At 34.3% G+C, this 22,593-nt stretch overlaps 3 protein-coding genes across 7 annotated transcripts; 1 reads left to right on the forward strand and 2 right to left on the reverse strand.

Annotated features, from left to right (window-relative positions):
• Window positions 1-8: 8 nt before the first annotated feature.
• LOC140675123 (uncharacterized) lies at window positions 9-14,117 on the reverse strand. The gene is made up of 7 exons (XM_072909210.1): window positions 13,760-14,117; window positions 7,425-7,746; window positions 6,851-7,088; window positions 5,410-6,100; window positions 4,398-4,929; window positions 4,050-4,184; window positions 9-3,882 (listed from the first exon to the last, which is right to left on the reverse strand). The coding sequence occupies exons 1-7, from the start codon at window positions 13,918-13,920 to the stop codon at window positions 3,736-3,738; spliced, it is 2,226 nt and encodes a 741-aa protein (XP_072765311.1). The 5' UTR covers window positions 13,921-14,117; the 3' UTR covers window positions 9-3,735.
• Window positions 14,118-14,737: 620 nt separating this feature from the next.
• On the forward strand, window positions 14,738-20,124 carry Sfxn2 (sideroflexin 2). Of its 5 annotated transcripts, none has more exons than XM_072909228.1 (10): window positions 14,740-14,882; window positions 14,989-15,051; window positions 17,088-17,275; window positions 17,593-17,763; window positions 18,047-18,245; window positions 18,492-18,617; window positions 18,741-18,807; window positions 18,922-19,021; window positions 19,128-19,175; window positions 19,259-20,124. In XM_072909228.1, exons 3-10 carry the CDS (start codon window positions 17,121-17,123, stop codon window positions 19,371-19,373), a joined length of 981 nt encoding a protein of 326 aa, XP_072765329.1. In that variant the 5' UTR covers window positions 14,740-14,882; window positions 14,989-15,051; window positions 17,088-17,120; the 3' UTR covers window positions 19,374-20,124. The 5 variants fall into 5 exon arrangements, with proteins under 5 accessions (XP_072765332.1, XP_072765329.1, XP_072765331.1 ...); XM_072909229.1 differs by having other exon boundaries at window positions 14,760-14,878; XM_072909231.1 differs by lacking the exon at window positions 14,989-15,051 and having other exon boundaries at window positions 14,738-14,878.
• Window positions 20,125-20,147: 23 nt separating this feature from the next.
• Window positions 20,148-22,354, reverse strand: LOC140674975 (sideroflexin-2-like). Its single transcript, XM_072908932.1, has 6 exons — window positions 22,140-22,354; window positions 21,773-21,943; window positions 21,424-21,625; window positions 20,907-21,205; window positions 20,571-20,618; window positions 20,148-20,357 (listed from the first exon to the last, which is right to left on the reverse strand). The coding sequence occupies exons 1-6, from the start codon at window positions 22,352-22,354 to the stop codon at window positions 20,246-20,248; spliced, it is 1,047 nt and encodes a 348-aa protein (XP_072765033.1). The 3' UTR covers window positions 20,148-20,245.
• Window positions 22,355-22,593: the final 239 nt, after the last annotated feature.

Raw genomic sequence — 22,593 nt, forward strand, 5'->3', positions numbered from 1 at the left:
GAGCAAGCTTGAGGTAGATATGCCGATTTATTCAAAAGATTTGTTCACCTGAAAATTTCGCCAAATTAATTACGGTATTATTTCGTAAATTAATTTCGTCGCGATACCTAAATTAAGTTGTGCTATAATTACAGTGCGTAAAAATAATATTCGTACAGCAAAATTAATTTGCCACAAGTATTATTTATTTCTAGATAATTATTTAAATATTTTTAAATAAATAAATTTCTTTCTCAAGAGATTTCAAATGTTTGTATAAAATAGTATATAAAAATATATAAAAATTTTTCGTTACACTTAAAATCTCAAAAGATTTAAATTATAAAATTTTTATTGACATTAAAACATTAAAAATCATATATACCTACCTGATAATAATAAGTTATATATTTTTAAAATAATATACATATATATCTACAAATAAAAATTTATAATTTTAAAAAATCCATTTTATGGCGAAGCAATGGCGTACGAATACTTTTTTGCCACACGTAAATATTTATTTAATACAAAACAGTATGAGAAAGATATTAAATAACCAAAACAGCTGGTGCAAATTAAAACGGCGCCCTCCTCATAAGTACGAATAACAAAACTTTCTAATAAACATATTTGAAAAAAAAATTTAAAAACTGCACAAACCTTGTTTTCTAACGAATTAATGTCATTTACATACACTTCAATTTCTTTAATGAGGCGGTAAAAATGCGCTAATATTCGACGATACAATTTATCCTCATATACTTACAGCAAGCAATCAGCAATACTCGAGCCCCGCAACAATAATAAGGAATAATAATAATCATAATAATCATCATTAATAATAATAATGATAATATTAATGATCATAATAGTAATCATTTTCGTTAACGATATGTTAGCCTAATCCGTATAAACACAGCGACATCGAAACATCGTTTATATTATGCGTAGAAATTAATTCATATTTCTGTATATAACATACATATATATAATATATATAAAACATTTTGCAAAAAAATCACAGTTACTTAAAACACCTTACTTTCCACTCTTTTCTTTTTCAACCTCTCTCTTTCTCTCTCTCAATCTCTCTCTCTCTCTCTCTCTCTCTCTCTCTCACACACTTTTTCTCTCTCATTCCGTCTTTCTCTCATACATACATTTTTTTTTCTCGCACCGGTTTATAGTCGACGTGTCGGGAATAGTTACCCATGTTTAATTATCAAACTAATAATTAAACAAAAAGTATGTCGCAACCGATTTTGTAGGACTCTTTACATTTATTTTTTCGCAAAATGCAGTTGCAAAACATTTCGCGAAAAGTCGAATAACTTTTTCCTAAGTCTCAATTTAATAAAATTAAAAAATTGTTAATATTCTAAAAATTTTTGTAGTATTTAATGGAAACCAAAAATTTATTCAATTTCTAATCAGCGAATTTGCAATCTCTTGATCATTTTTTACCATCGATCGGATAAAATCTCTCAAATAAGATTTCCCAAAAAGAAAGTCGTTTTTCATAGGGTACATCTTTAACATATTGCGAAAAAGAAATTAATTGATAATGGTTAATTGATTTGTCAATGGACAAAGTAATATATTTTTATGGAAGAAAATCGCGTCGAGGCAGTGGCACAACATCGATGTAACAATAATCAGGATTTTTTAAGTACTAGTTGCGGTTTTGTAATATTTGTCCTAGGATTGAAATAAATTTCCGGTCTTATTATTGTTTTTTCTTTGAAATAGTTTGCAAATGCTCAGTGTAGGTCTGAAATTTCTTAGATTGCGATAATTCACGGTAATAAAATTGCATTTTTTTTTCTTTTCAATTATGATACTGAAAATTTTCAAAATTCTGTTTATCATTTTTTTTAAGATTATAAAATCCTATTAAAAAATATTTCACATATTTAACGTTTTTAAATTGTTAGTTTGAAGCTACAAATTGAAAATTCTTTATTACCGCATAAGTTTCTTTTAAAAAATTCTGCTTTTGTTGTTAATTAATCTGGTTTTAGGAATTGAAATTTACCTATGGCTGTTGTACAAAGTTGCTTACAATTGTCGTTGCTCGAAGATCAAACGATCGATTGATTAATTACACGGCAGTGTTGGCACGAAGCGTAAACATTGGCTGTCTTTGTCTCGGAGAGGAATAAAAATTTACATTTAAATACAATCCCAAGCATACGCAGCGTTTCTTGTCCAGTTAGATCTGCGAATCGAATCACTATGGTGGCCGTCGGAAATAATTGATAACTATTACCGATAATTTATATACTTAATTCCTCAAACACGAGTCGCTACTTCTCTCTCGAAAAAATCTTAAAGGGCGCACATGGATAAAAATTAAAAATGTATATATATATATATATATATATATATATATATATATAAGTACATTTTCTTATTTCTTATGTATATATATATAGATATTAAATCTGAAAAATATACTGCATATAATAATGTGCAGCCTGAGATAGTGATTTCTCAGATAATTGCTAAATTTTTATAGTTATAATTTAATCATTGATTTTTTGGATAGTATAGCGAATCACGTCGGCCAAGACATTTGAGAGATTAACGAAGGAAATTATGAATCTCACAGTGAATACTTATGATTAGTCTAGAGATATCTAGATAGTAAGATTTTTACGCTATCGTCCGCTTGGTAAGCCGAGAACAGAAAAGCCAGTGACGATGGCAGTAAATGTTCGCTACTTGATTCGCCAGGAGCTAGTCGACCGCACAAACATTGGCCGTTTTTGTCGAAGACAAATGAAAATTTGCATTTAAATATAATTCTACCGCAGGCACCGCAAAAGTCTTGTGAGAAACACATTATGTTTCATCAATATCCAGTGACGAGATAATCTAAATATGTTACATTAAAATATTAAACTATACAATTCTACGGAATAAAATCTACGGGTTATTGTATCTTTCTAAAGATTCTAAAACATTCCTAAAAGAACATAAATTTGTAAACCACAAATAGCAATCGTTCAAAAACAATCAATATAAAAAATATTATTATATTATTTTTTTAACCATATAAAGTTGTGATTTATGAAACGAAAAATTAATCGAATTAAAAAACAGTGACCGAATTAATGGAGAATAATTAATTGAGTTTGTCGATGTGACTAGCTCCAAGCGATTGATCGCGAGATGGCTGACAGAACATCGATCAGTAACTATTTCTCAGTAGGGCTAAAGGGTATGTACAAAATTTTATATATGTTACATGACAATTCCGATCCGTCGTTAATGCAAGCGCTCATGGGAAATTAGCGTTGACCTGTACATATGACATCAAAACGATATCTCATCGAACTTTGGTCATTACGCAAATCAATAATAATTATTATTATGATAAGGAAATGTATGACAAAATTGAATTATCAAAATGATAATTATAATCTGGATTATAAAATTCGTGGTCTAGTTCAAGATCTAGATATTTCATAAGTTCAAAAAAATCTTAACGCTTTTAATATGCAAACATTTAAATTTATCGTATCAATCTCTAAAAATTGAACCGTCAGTATTTCACGAAATCTTTACAACTAATATGTAAAATGTGAAGAAAATATAAGTGTAAATCGATAAAAAAATGTTAAACAAAAATTCGGAGATGTTAATTATTTTTCAATTATGTCTCTCAGTCAGTACTTTCTTGCCGCGAGCGCTTTAATTATCACGCCGACGGATGCTCGGCAGTAAGGAATGGTTGTCAGAGAACTTCCCTTAGGAGAGGACGTTGACCTCGCGGGGCGAGCCGCAGACGTTCAACACACTGCTGGTCGAGTTAGGCGTGATCTGACTCCGAGCCTCGTTCTGGGCCTGCCGTATCGCTTCTTTGTACGCGCCGCGCTTCTTCTTCTTGTACCGCGTCTAAGCAAAATCAGATTCACAACTATTATCGACAAGTTCTCAAGAGTCGACGCATATTTTATTGCCACTATAAAATTCAGTTCAAAATTTAACTTCTTCGTGCCTTTATTTATTTTTATTGTATTCCCATTTGTATTATTATACATATAATTTAAAGAGGAACATACTTTAAAGGTTTCCAGGAAAGGGCTCAGTTGATCGCAGGACATTAACGAACTCGTTGACGATCCATACCAAGCCACATGAGCTTGAGGACCTGATGAGGTGCCATCTTCCTTGGAGGACTCTGTGATACTTAAGACCTATATGTTACAAAATACAATGGCAATTATTATGATGCAGCTGTAGAATGAATTCTCAAGATTTATTTTTTTCCAAAAACAAAAATTCATATATGAAAAAAGAATAATTATTGCAAAATTTCATCTTCGCGTGAAGAATTACATATGTGTAACGTCTCGAATTAAAGATTTATTAATCAAAGAGTATGCTCTTTTGAAATCTTTGGTACGTACCTTGCCGGGCCACCAGGGAAAACCAAGAATTTTGCCCCAGACAACGTCACCCACGTCCATTCGCCTGCCATCAGCCGTGGTGCAGTGTGTCACAGGGGTAGCAGCTAGGCGCATGACCAGAGGATGCGATTGATGCGGCGGGAAATCCGGCGCGGTCTCTACTTCTGGCTCGTTCTCGCTCAACTCGTCGCTACTACCGCCGGAGCTCTTGCAACCGGAGGACGCATTGCTCACGGGATAATCGCAACGCGCGTACGCGTTCGTGTTAAGCCTCTTCAAAGATATCGACAGTTTTTGCTTCAGGCACTGCTCCTTGATAGCTCTGTAGGATTCGCCACTGCCCGGCAAAACGTTCCAGTTTTGCTGGTGCTGTTGCTCTTGTTCCTGTTCCGCGGAGTCTGGACAAGGTTGCTCAGTCTCCGGTTGATCTTGCGACTGATTCTTGTGTTTCCTGCCCTCCTTGTGTTTCTTTTTATGCTTCACTTTGTGCTTCCGCCGGTGGTACGAAAGTGGATCGTAGGTGGGGTTGTATCTGAAAATTGACAAAACAGTGTATTTGAAAAAAATGACATAACACAATGACATTTCACTTCTCCTCGTTAAAAATTTGTAATACTTATTTTCCAAACTACGATTGAATTGAATGGTTTTTAAAAAATAATATATATTTGTAGGGATAACAGTTTCGAGGACTCATCGATTGATATTAACTGAGACAAAAATAATATTTAAATAAAAAGTCTATATTGAAAAATGTATTTTAAAGAGAAATCAATTTATTTTAAGGAAAAAAGTATCCGTTTTATGAAATTAATTATTTTTTAAGAGTAGAGTGTGAACATGTGGAAGTTACACACGCATATGCCACATGCAACAATTATTTTATAAATTAAAGTAATATGTAAAAAAAAGTATTTTTATAGATATTTTTAATTTATAGAATTGTACAAGTTTTGAGTCTTTAACATTATGCAATTTTCATAGCTAACGTCGTGCGGCATCGCATTCTTACCTCGGTGATCCGTTGCAAGGCGATCTCGCTGGTGACACTCCGCCCAACATCTTCCTCCTAGCTTCTTTTTTCGCCTTCTTTAAAGCCCGTTTCGCCGCTTTCGCACTGGCGTCCTTTACCACGTCACCCTGCTTCTGAGGATCCACTTGCTCTTGCCCATCCTCCTCGCCCTCGTAATCGTTGTCGAAGGATCTGGGTAAATCCAAGGGATCTCTCTCTTGTTGGATATCGTCAGCGTCATCGATCTCCTGCTCGTACGCGTCAGGATCTTGAGGTTTCGCGGGAATCTTGAGCACAGTCCCCTCACCCTGTGCGCCAAAAGAGATCTTGATCACTGGCGTGGTCCTGGCGGTCCTCGTGGGATCTTCGAACACAGATTCGTCCCAGAGGTCCTCCATCGAACCCACCGAGCGTTTCTTCCTCGGTATTCTGCCAGTTCTCAATCTCATCGTCGAATCCGCGGCCGCAAAGGTTTTCTTTTCCTCCTCTTCAGGAACTTTCGCGCTTTCCACCGACGAGCTGCTTAGCCTTCTCGGCGTAGCGCAATAGGCCATTGAAGGATTGTTGTCGCAGTCGGCAGACGATTCCACCCGCTCCTGCGATGACGTTAATACATTCCTTAAAGACGCTTCTTCCTCGTTACCAACAGGCCAATGCGTAGATTGCGCGCTCGCTGCAACCTTTACCTTGTCTGAAACAATTGTTCAAGTGTGTTAGATCTTTTTTTTAACGCGTGCTTACATCTAAATCATTTAAATATTATTTTAGATATTTTAGAAATACGCATAGGTACTTAATAATATAAAACGAATAAAAAAGCAAAAGCATTGTTTAAAGAGTTTTAATCTTTCAATTATATAAAATATATATTATATATTATATTTTTAATGTCCATAAATAGTAATATGTCTATAATATAAAAATATATATATATATTTTTTTTTAATTTAATATTAATAAATTAAAAATAAAATTAAACTTTGGTACGTATACTCTTATTGCGACGTATATTAAAAGATTCATTAAAAAATGTTTGTTGTATATCGAAACGTACTTGACAATAATATTTTAGCAAAATTTAACTCTCAAGACTCGAACTGCTTCCATTTATGTAACCGGTTTTAATAACTGTTGTGTATAATTTAGTATAATGTCTAATGTAGCAAGACATGTAGCGTACAACCAACATTACTAAATCTAGAAAACTAAATAAATAGAGCTTATGAATTATTTATTGCAAAAGAGGAATTTATTAAAACCTCATAATTATTATAACTTTCCCACACAAGACTGACTGACTCACAAAACGGACCAAAATCTCAATCGCTTACACGCCCAACTTTATTTGAACTACACTCTTACTTTTTTAACAGTAGTACGTTAACACGCTAATAATTTTTTTTTTTCGAAAGCGTAACAAATATGTATGGAAAATAAGTACCAGATAATTGACCAGAACTTTGCATCGCGTTACTGATTTCATTAGGCTGCAGTCTCGACAATTTTGGAATCAACGACGCTCCCAGCTTCGACGAATCGGTACCATTTGAGGTTGTCGTCTTCGTCGTCGCTTGATTGGAGGTCGAATTTTCCATTTGACATTCCGATAACGTTCGCTGTGTTTTCTGCGATTGTTGACCGCAACGACGGTCGCTTCTTCTCGTCGAACCCGGAACCAGCTAGTAGAATCGCAAAGAAGTTCTTTACTTTCGTGCATTATACAAATTGATTTAAATTAACAATTATTTGTAGCAGTTTCATTGAAACTTGGATAAGAGATTGATTAAGACGTTATCAAATAGGTATCTATCGCTTATCAAAATCTAAAAATCTTATCAGAAGATCCCAGATTTACTGATCTACACACTTAACAATACTAAAAGTCATTTCAAGTTTTTAAAAAAATAAAAACAGATAAGTTTAAATTTATTGTGTTAATTTAAATTAAGTTTTTCTTCTTAAAATTTTTTTACATATATGTGCACACATGTTATCTCAAATAATATTCATAATACCTGCTGCGATTGTTGTTGCGCTTCTTCATGCTTTCGTTTCCTGCTCACGTCGACATTCTCGCTGTTTTCGTTACATATCGATCGGCATTTGCTACAGAGCACCTGACGAGGCCTCAGTCTCACCGTCGGTCTCGCGTTCTTGTATCTGGCGGGCGGATTGATGCTCTTGCGAAGGTCAACCTTGGCGACAACAGCGGTCGACGACGTTGACAACGCGTTCTTCCGTTCCTGGAAGTAGCTAAAGCGCGCAGCGATCGTCGCCAGCTTGTCGCCATCGGGATCCGGTACCGGTTCTGGGGGATGAACACCGCAGGGAAGGCCTCTGCAGAACCATAATAATTTATAACGCATTATTTTAACGCATCCCCAAAATTTAAATAATGTCTAAAAATGTCTACCGTATATCATAGCACATTTTTGCGCCGTTTCAAATATTTGAACCTTATAAGAGTTTGATATATGATTGGCAAATAATGAATGTATATCCTTGTGAGAGTTTTTTGAAATTACAATATTTGATTAAAAATTAGATTACAAATGAGTTATAGATCGTCGACAAAAAAAATTTTAAATAGTTGTTTGTGTCCGTTTTTTTACAAGGAACATATGACGCTACTTTTTATTTTCTGCGCTCAAGAAGATTTCGCGAATTAATATATGTAAAATGTCTACGTTAAAAGTAACAAACGAACGATTTATTTTTTCAATTTTCAGACTGATTTTTTTACGCTTTCTAAATTTGTTCCCGACTTTAAGATTAATTTTCTTAAGTCCATGAAAATGTGAGTTTGATCATTACGTTGAAGTGTTCGAATGGAAACTGTCGCAAAATGAGAATGATTAGGCAAAAAGATTGGGCAACGCTTTCGAATATGCTTCGTCGGCTTCTCGTGCACCGACAACACGGCCATGTCATGGTATTGATTCGAGAGGAGCGTACAATGAGCGACAGCCTCTGACGGTATATCCATTAATATTTTCTGGGTTTCGATACGAGGCAGACCCTCGAAATTCCGAGTCAGCCAAAGCGAAGGAAGAAAAATTGCCACGAGAAAATATCGCGAACCAGCAGATTCGTCACGACGAGAAAATGATTATGATGAAACTGATAAATTCTCACAATCTCTCTTTCTCTCTCTTTTCCTGCTCATCCAATTTGTAATAAATTTGCCCGACAATATGCTCCTAGGGCCACACAAATTTATCAAAAATTTCCAGGATCATTTCAATTCTTTTTTCTACTCATTTTACTTTAATCATATACAACATCAACTTTAGCTTAGCTTTAAATTTAAAGAGACTTAAATATCTAAGAGCTTTTGTTTAATAAAGCATCGAATATGTTTTAATCTTCAACTTGGCGCAGTTAAGTTATAATTTATTTTTCTGACGTCAATTATCTCGTTAAAAACAACTGTAACAACTGCTCATTTCTTAAGTTAATAAAGCAGGCGGTTAATGTGGACTACGATGTGGTATACGTGGCTGTTTCTCTGCTTTGTGTCCACGCACACATTCGCAGTTTCGACCCGCAAATGGTGGCGTTCTCAGAGACGTCGACGATATTCCCTTTGTTCCTGACGAACACGAGACCACTATATTGGGGGTTCTCAACCTTGGATCGCACGTGAACTGCACAGCTGGAACGTGTTTTGGCTCGACGTAGGGAAGGATCAATAAATTCCGTTCCGCAGTCTAATAAATTCATGTCCTTGGACTGTCACCTACTAATTAAGTTATCGATTTGAAGTCAATCTTTCCTAAATGTGAATATAATAAAGCGTTCAATAAGAATTCTACCAAGAACAATCTACTTGAAATTTGGACAGAAAAAAATCTTATTAAAATAAATTAACACATATGTACTTTCTCCTACATATCTGTAATTGATATAAATACTGTTTGCAATTATCAAAACTTTTCAAAACTTAATCCTGTTACTAATATTCTCCGTAAAAAAAAAGAACAATTTTTTCTTTTGCTCGCTTAGATAATAGATAATAATTCAGCAGAGAAATGTAAATAATTGATTAATATCTTTTACAAAATTCTTTCAAAGTTGATTGCAATATCAATAAGTGTCATTGATATTCTAGAATGAAATAAGACTTATGGAATATATAGCGGAAAAAGATATGGGAACCTCTGCTGCACCATACCGTCGTGCACAACGTGACACAAGCCAGGCCTGGCTGGTCGGTGGCCCCGACTAGCATCCAGGGCCGTAAGCAAGAATTTTGCCATCGGCATTACATCTCATTTTTTCGATATCTCATGTTAGTAAAATTTAACAGCATATATTATAATGCAAAAATAGATGCTAGATTAATTGTGCAATATGTAAAAAAGAAAAAAACAATCCATTATATTGCCAATTATTACTGATAGCAACCAAACAAAATGACATTTGTGTCATCATTGTCACATGACAATAATGACAAATAACCAATAAACAACGCAATTTAGATAGCTCTGGAGTTTTCAATAATTTTTCAATAATTATAAATCATATTTCAAGTTCAGCTATATTATTGGACCTTAAACAATCCCTTCGCTTTCGTTTAGGGCCAGTCTTGGTCGTGCAATTGCGACACGAGACTACCATTAGTCGACCGGCTTGTCCAAGAAAACCTAGAGTGCGGGGGTAAGAAAACAGGCAACAGCTGTTCAGTCGTAGTGAGAAGCCCAGCTCTGGACTCACGGGGCACATATCCCCGGTTACAATGTACGCTGAGAAAAAAGACAACTGTATGGAGAGACGAATGAACAAAATTGCTACTTGGACGAACGGAATACGTTTAAATAAAAGACGTTCAGACGATAGAGACCGGAATACAATTTCGAAGTTATATTATCGGAATTATATCTATCTTTAAAGCCGAATTAAATAAATTGAATAATTGCACAGAGAGTTATGCACAAACGAATTAACTAGCGACCAAAATTCTTTGGACACATTTAATTTGATATTCAGGACATTCAATTTATAATTAATAATAAAATATAATTTTATTATTACATTACGCACAATTAATAATAAACAATTATACTCGAACATATAAATGCTTTGATAGTTTAATAGCAAATTTTGATAATAAAGTTCAATTAATTAATTATTCAGTATAAACTCGGTTTATAATACCTGATTGAATAGAGTTTATAAAATTTCATATTGTATGCACCGCCCCGGCTATACATATAACTAGTCTTTCAAAACTTTGTAAATTAACTCACGTTAAACGCTGTTCAACTTTCAATGCAACGAGTACTTAGTTGATTTCTCAATAATCGAAATGACTCGTATCAACGAGAAATTACCAGCGACACAACGCCAATGGCTATAACACCAAGGTGGCGTTTACTATGCGAGACCATGAGTCACCACGGCAAAGTCTTTTTAACGTGTACTGGGTGACACGAAACTTTCCTCGTTTTTCATTCTATCAATATTTCTCAATTAATCAAAGTCCTTGCCTTGATATATAAATTCTATTAAATAAAGAAATACGTTCATTAAACATCATTTACACCCTACTAGGTTTTAATATATAGTTTATCAATTTCGAATAAACTTCATCTTATTGTTGGATTAAAAATAAAGGTAATTTAATTGGCAACTTGCGCGATATTGCGTGAAAGAAATCGCGATATAATTATAATCCAACCAATTACCGAAAAAAAATTTCGCCATCGGAATGGCCGGGGAAAATTGAGAGAGAAAGCGTGCGACTTCCCAGACACCGTGTATATATAAATACACGAATATATGTAAGTGGAGAAGAAAAATAGATAAAAGGTAGCATCTTATGTTCGCGACAGACGAGCCACGCAAAGTTCGAGAAAACTCTTGCAAATTCGTCACGCCCATATTGTGGACTTGCGCCAGTCAAGAAGAGAAGGCAAGAGAGAGGAAAAGGCAGACAGAGAGAAAAAGAGAAATGTACTTCCTATTTAAAATTTTACAGATAACTTATCGAAATCAGAGCTTTATCTAGAGCTTTCGGCACACTCGGGCCTGTTTACATCTCAAAGGAAATGGTATATATTTCGTGCTAGGTTTGCATAAGTCTCTGACACCATCGTCGAAGCGACGGCCGTCGGATGACGTTGCGTCGCATTTTCTGCGCCAACTTAATCCGAGGATTATAGTAATTGAATATCTCGATATCCTCAATGTCACTTTTGATATTCTGAATTTCGCGAAGCTTGAATCTTACTATCCAAATTTTACATTCACAATATCTGAAAAATTTGGCGGAAGCATTAAAGCAACATAAACACCAATATAAAAACAAAAAATCGTTTCTGTCAACTTTGATTAATTCGTTTTTTTGTTCCTTTCTTATGAATTTCCGTCCTTAGAAAAAAAAAAAAAAAGGAAAAAGAATTTGGTATATAGGTATTTAAGGGAGGACATCTTAAGGGCGATTTTTTCCAATGTCGGTTAATCTCGGTTTAAATTATATCTTTGTCTCCTTTTCTCGAACTTATCTAAATTATTTAGCCTTAATTTTTTTTAGATAAATTTAAGAAAAAGAGGCGAGAACATTTAAATCGAGATTAAAGTGAACTGACATGCGAAAAACTGGTCTTTATAAGATCTCTCTTCGACTAAAAGTAATTAAAATCTTTTATATCATACTTTGTTTTTCTTGATTATCCACAAAATATTATGATAATAATATACATTCTCTATGTACGACAAGAAAGATTCCCCAAAATAATCGCATGCTTTTTAAAAAAAATATAAATATATTGTGTTTAAATACATAAATTTTTTTGCTTACGTATATCACATACATATTTGCGTACATCATTCTATAAATGAAATGAAGGCTGAAAAGAGTTCAGGATCCTTGAAGTCTGAAGAGAAGATGAGAGTCCAAAACTGCTATACAAGAGTCGGCAGCACTTTTATAACCGCCTAATTTTACTTCGATTATGTAACGATTCCTTTTGGAGCTCTAGTATGTCGTCAGGTTTAAAACATTAATTGTGCCGAATTTTTAAGTTTTCTAAGTATATCTTCTAGAATTTCGTGACAATTAAGAGAGTCCAAGAGAGATTTAAATTATATAATATTAAACCGTGATATGTGTGTATGTATGTGTGCGCGTGTGAATCTCATTCCGATGGCTCTTTTAAATCTCTCTATTATGTCCTTTCAGTCTTGATATGCGGTAATTTTAAAATCCTGGAAACCTCAGATATTTTTAAATTCAATAATTATAAGAGCTTAATAATTATAATTCTTCGTTTTTAATCTAAGATGAAATTTAGTTGAGATTAAATAGATGACGTTAAAAAACTGCATTAACGTGTAAATGATATTTAATGAATGTTTCTATTTAATAGAATTGCATAAAAATTGCAGACAGCAATGCAGAGTCTATAAGAAAGATTATGCATGAAATTTCGTGGATCCTCGAGTTTCAAATATTTAAAGTTTTACATCATCACTATATAAAAATTAAGAAAAAAAAAAAAATTAATTATTCTAAAAATATATATGACGTATAACATTTATTTTTCGAAAACAACGATAAATCGATCGATGAAATAACACGAATCTAGTTTTGAAAATCTTATATCCTTGACTGCGTGTATTCTAGGATACAGAGATGTCTACAGAGATTGATGAAAATAACAACCCACACAAGTAAGATAATGCACAAGAATGCAAAAGAGCCTAGTCATTAATATCCGCTTCGTCGAACGATTGTCATTCCGGAATATGATACTGGCGATTGAGAGAGGCTTTGAAAAAAATTCAAAGCTGTCGAGAAAGTCTTAGACTTCTACTACTCATATCTTAACATTTCACTACCTGAAAAATCAACAAACCATGGATAGACTTAATCATCAACTTTTCTATTAAACATTCCATTATGCATTCGTCATTTCTATTTCCAAATAGCGATCAAATCTTTGAATACAGTTAACTTGCTCGGGTTGAAAAATCGTCCAGGAAGCAACGGATCTAATCATTAACATTGATTTAGCGAGCGTCTATCATCACTCTTTTGCAAAATTTGATTCTTGAGGATCGTAAAGATCGATGAATCACCTAATCTCTGACTTGTTCGAGCCGTCGGAAACCTTAGGCTTCAGCGACGGAAATCGTACAAGGGCCCTTCTTTCCCCGAACAATTTTTTTGACACCAGGTGCTTCAAAATTGGAGCATTACTTTGACAATCAGTAGACAATAAAAGGAAAGAAAAAAAAAAGAAAAAAAGAAAAAAAGAAAAAAAGAAAAGTAGGAAATGGAAAAAGACTGATGGTGTGATGCACGAGGTCTTTCCTTCATATCGCTCTTTCTCTTCCTTAATCTTACCTCTTGGCGGCGTCGAGGAGCGCACCTTGGAAGCACTTGGCGCCGTGGACGAAGGACACCACGAGGATGTCGGGCAGCGCGTATTCGACGGTCACGAGGATCTTTTCGCCCGCGGTGAGCGCGAGGTGCGCGGATGGGGCCTCCGTCGCTGCGGCCGCCATCTTGCCTCGAATTTAGAGTTATTGCGAGCGAGCGTGCGAGCAAGCTGGTGGTGTGCGCTTTGGTATGGTGTGGGCTTTACGCTCTCCGCTCCGCTCCTGTTTGCTCCGAGCTGCTACGACCACGACCGAGCCGACGGAGAGGAGCAATCGGCTCGTCTCGTATCGTCGTCTCTCGCCACTCTGCGTCGCGACGCACCGCCCCTCGTTTTTCTCCCTCTCCCTCTCCCTCTCTCTCTCTCTCTCTCTCTCTCTCTCTCTCTCTCTCTCTCTCTCTCTCTCTCTCTCTCTCTCTCTCTCTCTCTCTCTCTCTTTTGCCCATTCCTAGTTTGCCAAAGCAAACGGATGACGTGAGGAACACGATGGCAACGGCTATGTGTGGAAACCACATGAGGCGGGCGGTAAAGAGCTTTAGAGCCAAGGGGACGGGTGGGGAATAAGAGGAAGTAAGGGCATTGAGAGATAGAGAAGTATACCGGCCTGGTAGCACAGCTGGCCGTTCCATCATCCCCGGTGCGCTTGCGCGTGCTGGAGGTGGATCGTCGCACCAGGTCCGTATACGCGAGAATCCACGAGAAGGCCTCTTCGAAATCTTTCTCACTTTCATCGTGTACGGCTCGTAGACAATGCTACCAACCAATTCCAGATTTCCGGAGAGAAAATTTACGCCCATTAAAAAATATGACATTGCACATGTTCAGAATCATCATGAATGGCGATGTCGAATCGATCCCTGTTGTCAACAACGTGACAACGATGTGAACGTGGTTTAGCCCCACCGCGGCCACCCCATTGAGGGGTATATATACGCTGGCCGGTGACAGTAGCGTAGCAAGGAGCCTTCTCGTTGCTGCTCTACCTACTCGGTTCGGTACGTTCTCGTCGACGTCGACGTCGACGTCGAAGAACGGAACGGCCACCGAGACCGATCGAGCGCGGCTCCAGAGGCGGCGCGCGTCTCGTAAGTGAGTGACAGATTTATGCTTTAATAAAGTTACATAAGCGACGCAAGTGCGAGGAAGGTAGATCGCTTGCATCGACAAATTCTCCTTCTCCATGTCTATGTTGTAGCTGGACGTTCAATGTAAAAAGCAATCGGTTGAACCACTGTGGTTGCCGGCGCAACGGACCAAGGTACATGCCATGCTCATCGAGAGAGAACCGAGTGTCGCCCTTCGTGACTTTTCCGACTCGGGGTTGATATCGGGGCTGAAAGACATAAAGTGACGTGAGAAAAGAGTGTTGACACAACGCGTATATCCCTTGCGAAAAGTGCGTGCTCTCACAATCAGCGTGTGGTACATTTCACGCCTATTAAGCCATGTTCACACGTTTTTGTGACAGAAATTCTCCAATATATTATATAGTCATTTACAATGACTATATATTGACAGATAGATAGCGAGAAAACCTTTTTTGGAGAAAATAGCTCTTGAAAAAAGAAATTAATAAATTTACATATTAGCATAATATCAAAAGTTAGGGCTTTAATTTAATTATATTTAATTAACTAATGACAATATTAAGTGAATCAATTATTACAGGTTTCCATATTTCCTTTCATTTTGATTAATTAAATTAATAAAATTTCCACCCATTTTAATTAAATAAATTAACGATTGAAAAACATGCCGGGTCCCTTGATGCATGTGATACACTCATGCGTCAATCTCGATTTGCTGATTATAGCACTGACACACGTGAATGGCACAACTCTGATAGTGTTCAATGATGTTTACCAATTCCATCATGACGTTGCGAATGATCTCACGTCACTCCGACTTTCGAGGAATGTGTCTTTATCTTATTTCGCGCGTGACATGCTTGCTCATTGCATTCCACGATCAGAATTTCGATCATTATTTCTTCCTTTCTACAATAGATATTTTAATCTGTAAATCTTTCTTTCGAATTACGTTCAGGAAATCGTTATCGATCCAATCTCACTGCAATTATCTAAAAATCCAAACTCCTATCTTGTTACAGCTGATAATTAAACATATATCCGTGTGTGTGAAATGAAAGTTTCTTGAAAGCTTGCATCAGTAGTTTCAATCTAGCATCGATATAAAAATCTGATCTTTGAAATTGGATGTAATACATCAGAACATTTACTTTAATTCTGTGGTGTCAAAAAAATATCTTCTAACAAAGCGATTTAAACAATTTTCGATTTATATCAAATTAAATTGAAGACATAATGAATAAGATAAATCAAAAACCAATTCAAATAATTCCAAATTGTAATCACAAAATTATTAATACAAAGAGGGAAAAAAAAGGAAAAAAAGAATAAATATAACTTCAAGTCGATTTAAAAATTACAATAACTAGTGTGTAAAAGCTAATTATGTATATTAAAATAATTTCGCAGTTAGTTTTCCGCTTTGAAAAAAATTTGCATTTATATATAATTACGTACAACAACATTGGTTTTTTGCTTTGAAACTTTTTATTCTACTCGTGGAAAATATCGCGTATTACATTTTAATGATAATAGCGAAAATTTTTTTGCTTATGTTAAAATATGTTTAATAACTACCACGCACTATTTTCATGCGCAGAACTCGTGCATCAAAACCATAAACATATCTTTACTTTTGTCAGACTTTTTGTAATATTACGAACGTATGTAAAAGGTATGATTCATGTAAAACGTACGAACACATCCATCAATTGATTGAAGATCAAATACGTATATCTCTTTATGAAATATTATTCCCGTGTTTTTGGGGGATCCTATTTATTTTTTATATCATGCGCGTATGTACAAATCAAATAAATAAATAAAAGCTTGCAGTTGCGCTTGCATCAGTAGTTTCAATCTAAAAGCATCGATATAAAAATCTGATTTTTAAAATTTGATGTAATACATTAGAACATTTACTTTAATTCTGCGGTGCCAAAAACATATCTTTTAACAAAATCATTTAATTTGATATCAATTTTCGATTTATATAAAAATAAATTAAAGACATAATAAAAAAGATAAATCTCTCTTTGTGCTAAATAAATAAAAATAAATATCGAATAAATATGAAAAAAATATTAAAAAATAATTTAAAAAATAACCTTAAAAAATATTAAAAATTGTCAAATTTTTTAAATTGATTTTTAAAAATTATGACAGTGTCTTGTTCTTTACTTACAAGTTATGAATTCTCGATTAGATCTGTGTCGGAAAAATTCCTTGATCGTCCATCATGACGAGCGAAAGATTGGATCTGGACAAGCCCTTGTGGGATCTCAACAATTTTGTAGGAAGATGGAAATACTTTGCGTGGATGACCGACTTTCGTACTTGCATCGTGTCCGAATCAGAGTTACTAGCTGCTAAAAATTTGTGCGAACAATACAGGTGATGAGAAAAAAATATGTATAGCAGTTTAAAGACTTTTATTTTCGTATAATCGACAATCATTGACCAGTTGAGAAAACATTTAGCGCGTGTGCAACACAATATTTTAAAAATATCTATAATATTTCTATAATATTTAATCTATCTATGAATTTTCAAACTAATTGACAACTTGAATTTAAAAGCTTAAATTAAAAGTTATCAAAAAATAATATGCAAAATTATGAAAATATAGAAAAATTTGTTTTTAAAAAGTTGTTTTTACTCGGTGTTCATATTTTCTAATCACTTAGAAATTGTTGTATGTACCTTTGTAGGCTTGGCAAGGAGCCAGCAAATACGACCAGAGAGCAAATCATCTATGCGAAGAAGCTGTACGAGTCAGCCTTTCATCCCGACACCGGAGACCTACAAAATGTCTTTGGCAGAATGTCTTTTCAAGTGCCAGGTGGAATGGCCATCACCGGCGCAATGCTCCAATTTTACAGGTTTTACGCAAAATACTTGGAAATTCTTCCTTTGCTATCAATATTAAACATTTTTCTTTTTTTTTTAATCATATCGATATTTTGATGAAATCGACAATTTTCCAATACTATAAAAAAAACAAGAATATTATTTATTTTTAAATTGTATTTAAAGTTAATATTTTGAATAATAAATAATATTTTGTTTTGTTTAATAGATATTACAATATATAATATATTTAACTTTTTGTTTCGAAAACTTTTATATTTCTTTTTGGACTTAAGATGTCGATATGATTTTTAGAACAACGCAAGCAGTGGTTTTCTGGCAATGGGTCAACCAATCTTTTAACGCTCTCGTCAATTACACCAACAGAAATGCTAACAGTCCTATAACTACTAACCAGCTGGGTGCAGCTTACACCAGTGCCACTTTCGCGGCGATGATAACCGCGATAGGATGTAAATCATATTGGCAAAAACGCGCAAGTCCTTTGATGGCTGTAAGTTTTGCGCACGTTAAAGCAATTTAAAAATTATACATTTAAATCTTAGATTTTATATTAATGACAAATAATTTTTTTTGGACATAATTTAGAGTAATTAATAATAATAATTTTAATCCGCTAAAAAAAGTTGATGCAAGTAGGAGTTTTTATTTTTTGAGATGCCCTATATAAATAATTGAAACAAAACTTTTTAAAACTCGATTATTCTGAACCAGATACAAGAGGTAAAAAAATTTTCAGAGGTACGTTCCATTCGCAGCAGTGGCGGCCGCTAATTGTGCTAATATCCCTCTAATGAGACAGAACGAAATCAGAAACGGCGTAGAGCTCATTGACGAGGACGGCAAAAAGCTTACAAAATCGAAGGTGAAGGATCTCGAGTCTATCTTCTCGCGTTAAAATTTTCTCTATTCAATTGTGAAAATCATAATGTACTTTATACTTTAAGCATATTGAAATTTTGCAATAAACATTAATAAATAATTTCAGCTTGCGGCCGTGAAAGGCATAAGTCAAGTCGTTATTTCGAGAATCGTCATGTGCGCACCCGGCATGCGTATGTATCGAATAAATATAAATCAATACTATCTCAGTATAGAAATTGCTTATTAAAATATTCTACGCGAATCGATTTCCAAAGTATTATTAAAATAATAATTAATCTCTACAGTCATCCTGCCACCTATAATGGAAAGATTAGAGAAATACGCGTGGATGCAGAGAATTAGACCTCTACACGCGCCCATACAAATTATGATGTGTGGAGTTTCGTGAGTATTTTATTTTTCTTATTTAAGCTTAATTTCTTTCACTCATATCATCATCATATTAATATGAAATTATTACATTAGTCATTATACGAATTTCGTCTCTTAGGCTAACGTTTATGGTACCAACGGCATGTGCATTGTTCCCACAAAATTGGTAAATATTTCCACATGTCCTACATCTCTCTATCTACTCCCCTCTTCTATTTTATTTTTATCTTATCCTATGACGTTTCACAGTTCCATCAAAACGACCAGTCTGCAGCGTTGGGAGCCGGAAAATTATGAGTTGCTAAAGAAGAATTGCGAAGCCGGTGAAATACCGAGGTATTTGTATTTTAACAAGGGATTATAATGTTATGTGGAGGATTCTAAAAAATTGTGTTCTATACACAAGTGTTATTCCTTTATAAATATTGTTTCAATTGACGCACTCGTCACAAAATTTCTGCTGGATCAGGAAACAAAACATACATTTATGTAATTAATAGAATTACTATAAACAATTAGAGTCAATTTTTGTGTCAATTCTTTCACGTGATTTGAAACATTGCACTTTGAATGCAACGTCCTGCATCAAGGTGTTAATAACAATATTAGAAATTAGAATTTAGACACGAAATGTAATACCAGCAAAGAGATCAAATTCCGTCGGCACGTTTAAATAAAAATGATATTTCATACGATAGATAGTCGGGAATTGCAATGCAATAGAAACGATAAATAATGAAGGATTAAACGTTGACGATATAAATTTAGTGCTTTATCGAAAGGTAGTTACATGTCTAATCACAAATCTTAGCAATAATTTAATTTTAATAAGAGCTCAATGGTTTCTCTCAGGCATTTTAGCGTTAATTTAAAAGTTGCATATGTGTTTGAAATGTTATAAACGTTACTTTCTGTGCAGGATAATTTTTGTGCATTCAGATACTTAATATTATTGTTAATATTATTATTTGTGTCTTGCGTTCTTAATGTCTGTTAAATGTCTGTAAAAATGCTGCCACAAAAAACTTTGCTACAAAGTGATTAATAAAAAATACAATAATATAAGGAGAGTTACTTAAGATGTCAATAAACATTGTTAAATAATCAAATAGCAATTATTTTGCTCTTACTTATTTTTATCCATTCCACCAGTTTTATTTTGAAAATTTTATTTCTTCAAAGAATCTAGTGATATATAAAAATAAAATTTATAAATTTGACTTTTATTTGTACTAATTACAATCCCTTGTTATAATAAACCAAATCCGGATATTTGCGTTGGCCCATTTTCTCTTGAAATATTTCGTATTCTTCTGGACATATCTTTAACAGTTCTGGCTTCATCGAGCTTTTTACAACAAAACGATGAAAAATACGTAATATATACATTAATTCCTTATTCGTACGGGAAATAATACATATTTGTATTATTTTATACATATTGAATCATTCTAATATACAAATATACTAATATACTAATTTAATTATAATATATTAATTTCTTATTTAAATTAACTCTCTCTTATTCAGAAATATTGAAAATTAATTTAAGTCCACTCACTTTTTCTGCGGGTAGATGGCAAGCGCCGAAGGAATCATGATCAATAAACTGTCAATGAGAAAGAAAATATATTAACACCTTTGTAATTTGTTTTTCTTTTTTTTTTTTTTTAATATCATTTGTTATCATTTTATTTTTATTATCGACACTGCAACGCTCAAAGGATTGAATGATATGCAACAGGTTGCAGTGTCAATACTGTTGCATATCAGTTTGCACAAAATTCAACACAGTTGCATACAAATCGATGGCGCGCAATATGTTTCAACGACGCTCCCATCATGTTTGCGCAAATTTGTGCCACGCAATGTAAATATGCACTGCAATAAAACTTACCTGAGCGCGCATAAGCCGATTTCGACGGGCAAAGCGATCCACGGACGAACTTGATAGAAACAGTATGGTTGCATTCGTTGTGTGATAATTGGGATCATCAACATTCCCGGCGCGGCCATTATTATCCTGCTGAGGACGCACTCGGAGATACCCTTGACGGCAGCCACTTGCGACTTCATGATGCACACTTCGTCTTCGTTCTTGACGAATATAGGGATACCCCGTGCGATTTCCCGTTGCCTCATAATGGGAAGATTCACTATGTTGCCGGCAGCCACGGCGCAGAACGGAACGAATCTCTACAAAGACAATTTCTATCGATTAATAATCATTAATTTGTTGCATTTCTCGATTATAATTAATATCCGCATAAGAGTCCTCTAAATATCGAGATTTGAAATAAAAAAAAAAAAATTTATCATTCAAATTCTTCTGAATAAAATCTTCTGATAAAATATTTCTTTTGACATTTGTTGGTATTTATTTATCTGGATAAAAAAAATGCATGAAAATTAACTGCAAGAATAGTTCCTCTGCCAGAGAGCAACCTCCTGAATCCCAAAGCGGCCGCACAACTCGCCGCAGTCGCGAGCACGAAGGCCTGTTGAATCACATTCGTGTCTTGCGGTTCGTCGCTCATCGCGTTTCGATTGGTATAATTGACAAACGCATTGAAACCTTGATTAACCAATTGACACACTATCACACCGTAAGCGGATCTGATCAAAGTGCGCGTACAATAAATAGATTGAATTGAAAAAAAGATTTATATATATATATATATATATATATATATATATATATATATATATGAATTTATATATGTACAGAGATGATTATTAGTTATCATTTGCGGAAAAGTCAACCTATAAAAAGTCAACATAGCGGCGGTGATGGCAACGGAACTTGGTAGCTGGAAGGACATTCTGCCAATCACATGCATAAACTCGCCGTTATCGGGATGGAAGGCGCTGTCCCTGAGCTTTTTCGCATAAATGATATCCTTTCTTTGCAAACTTTCCGGCTCTTTGCCAACTCTAAATATTAATTATTAATTAAATACAATTAATATTATATTTTAAATAATTTATCGCTTATATTAAATGAACAAATAATCAGCAAGTATTATCTTTTTATATCTTAAACGGATGTTATTTTTATATAATAATCTTATAATAAACTTTTTTTGTAAAATTAATTCAATATATGAAAAGTTGCACCAACGCAACTCACTTATAATCCTCGCACAGCTTTTTCGCCTCCCATAATTTTTTTGTCGGTACGAATATCGTGCGACAATCGGTTATGAAGGCGTAATGCATCCATCTTCCAAAATACGTATCTTGACTCCAAAGTGGTTTATCAACGTCAATTCTATCTTCAAATTCATTTGTAAGACCGCCGGCCTTTCCCTTCATTTGTCGCGCAATTGACTGCGTTAATCCCATTTCAGCAAAATTCAAAGTACTATAAGCTATAATATTTAAAAGTAACAGCTACCTAAATAAATGCTGAAAATTTTATAGAAAGAGATTATAATAAATTTTTAAAAAAATTACTTTATTTTGAAACTGATATGGGGTTTTAGACGGGATAAGATAAAACAAGATTAAAGATAAAAGATGTGTCACATAATTTTGATAAGATTTCCGTCATTTTTTGTCTCATAAAAATATATACTAACATT

This window comes from Anoplolepis gracilipes, chromosome 17, assembly GCF_047496725.1.
Source record: "Anoplolepis gracilipes chromosome 17, ASM4749672v1, whole genome shotgun sequence".
Classification (NCBI taxonomy): domain Eukaryota; kingdom Metazoa; phylum Arthropoda; class Insecta; order Hymenoptera; family Formicidae; genus Anoplolepis; species Anoplolepis gracilipes.

Excerpts from the sequence above, each read along its gene's own strand:
- Sfxn2 (XM_072909231.1), top strand. The coding sequence starts at position 17,121 with ATGACGAGCGAAAGATTGGATCTGGACAAGCCCTTGTGGGATCTCAAC. Across the intron at positions 17,276-17,592 it reads AATTTGTGCGAACAATACAG|GCTTGGCAAGGAGCCAGCAA; the intron begins GTGATGAGAAAA and ends GTACCTTTGTAG. Across the intron at positions 18,618-18,740 it reads AAAAGCTTACAAAATCGAAG|CTTGCGGCCGTGAAAGGCAT; the intron begins GTGAAGGATCTC and ends AAATAATTTCAG.
- LOC140675123 (XM_072909210.1), bottom strand. The coding sequence starts at position 13,920 with ATGGCGGCCGCAGCGACGGAGGCCCCATCCGCGCACCTCGCGCTCACC. Across the intron at positions 7,747-13,759 it reads CTCCTCGACGCCGCCAAGAG|AGGCCTTCCCTGCGGTGTTC; the intron begins GTAAGATTAAGG and ends ATGGTTCTGCAG. Across the intron at positions 3,883-4,049 it reads CTTTCCTGGAAACCTTTAAA|ACGCGGTACAAGAAGAAGAA; the intron begins GTATGTTCCTCT and ends GATTTTGCTTAG.
- LOC140674975 (XM_072908932.1), bottom strand. The coding sequence starts at position 22,354 with ATGGGATTAACGCAGTCAATTGCGCGACAAATGAAGGGAAAGGCCGGC. Across the intron at positions 20,619-20,906 it reads ATCGGCTTATGCGCGCTCAG|TTTATTGATCATGATTCCTT; the intron begins GTAAGTTTTATT and ends TCTCATTGACAG. Across the intron at positions 20,358-20,570 it reads GCCATCTACCCGCAGAAAAA|CTCGATGAAGCCAGAACTGT; the intron begins GTGAGTGGACTT and ends TGTTGTAAAAAG.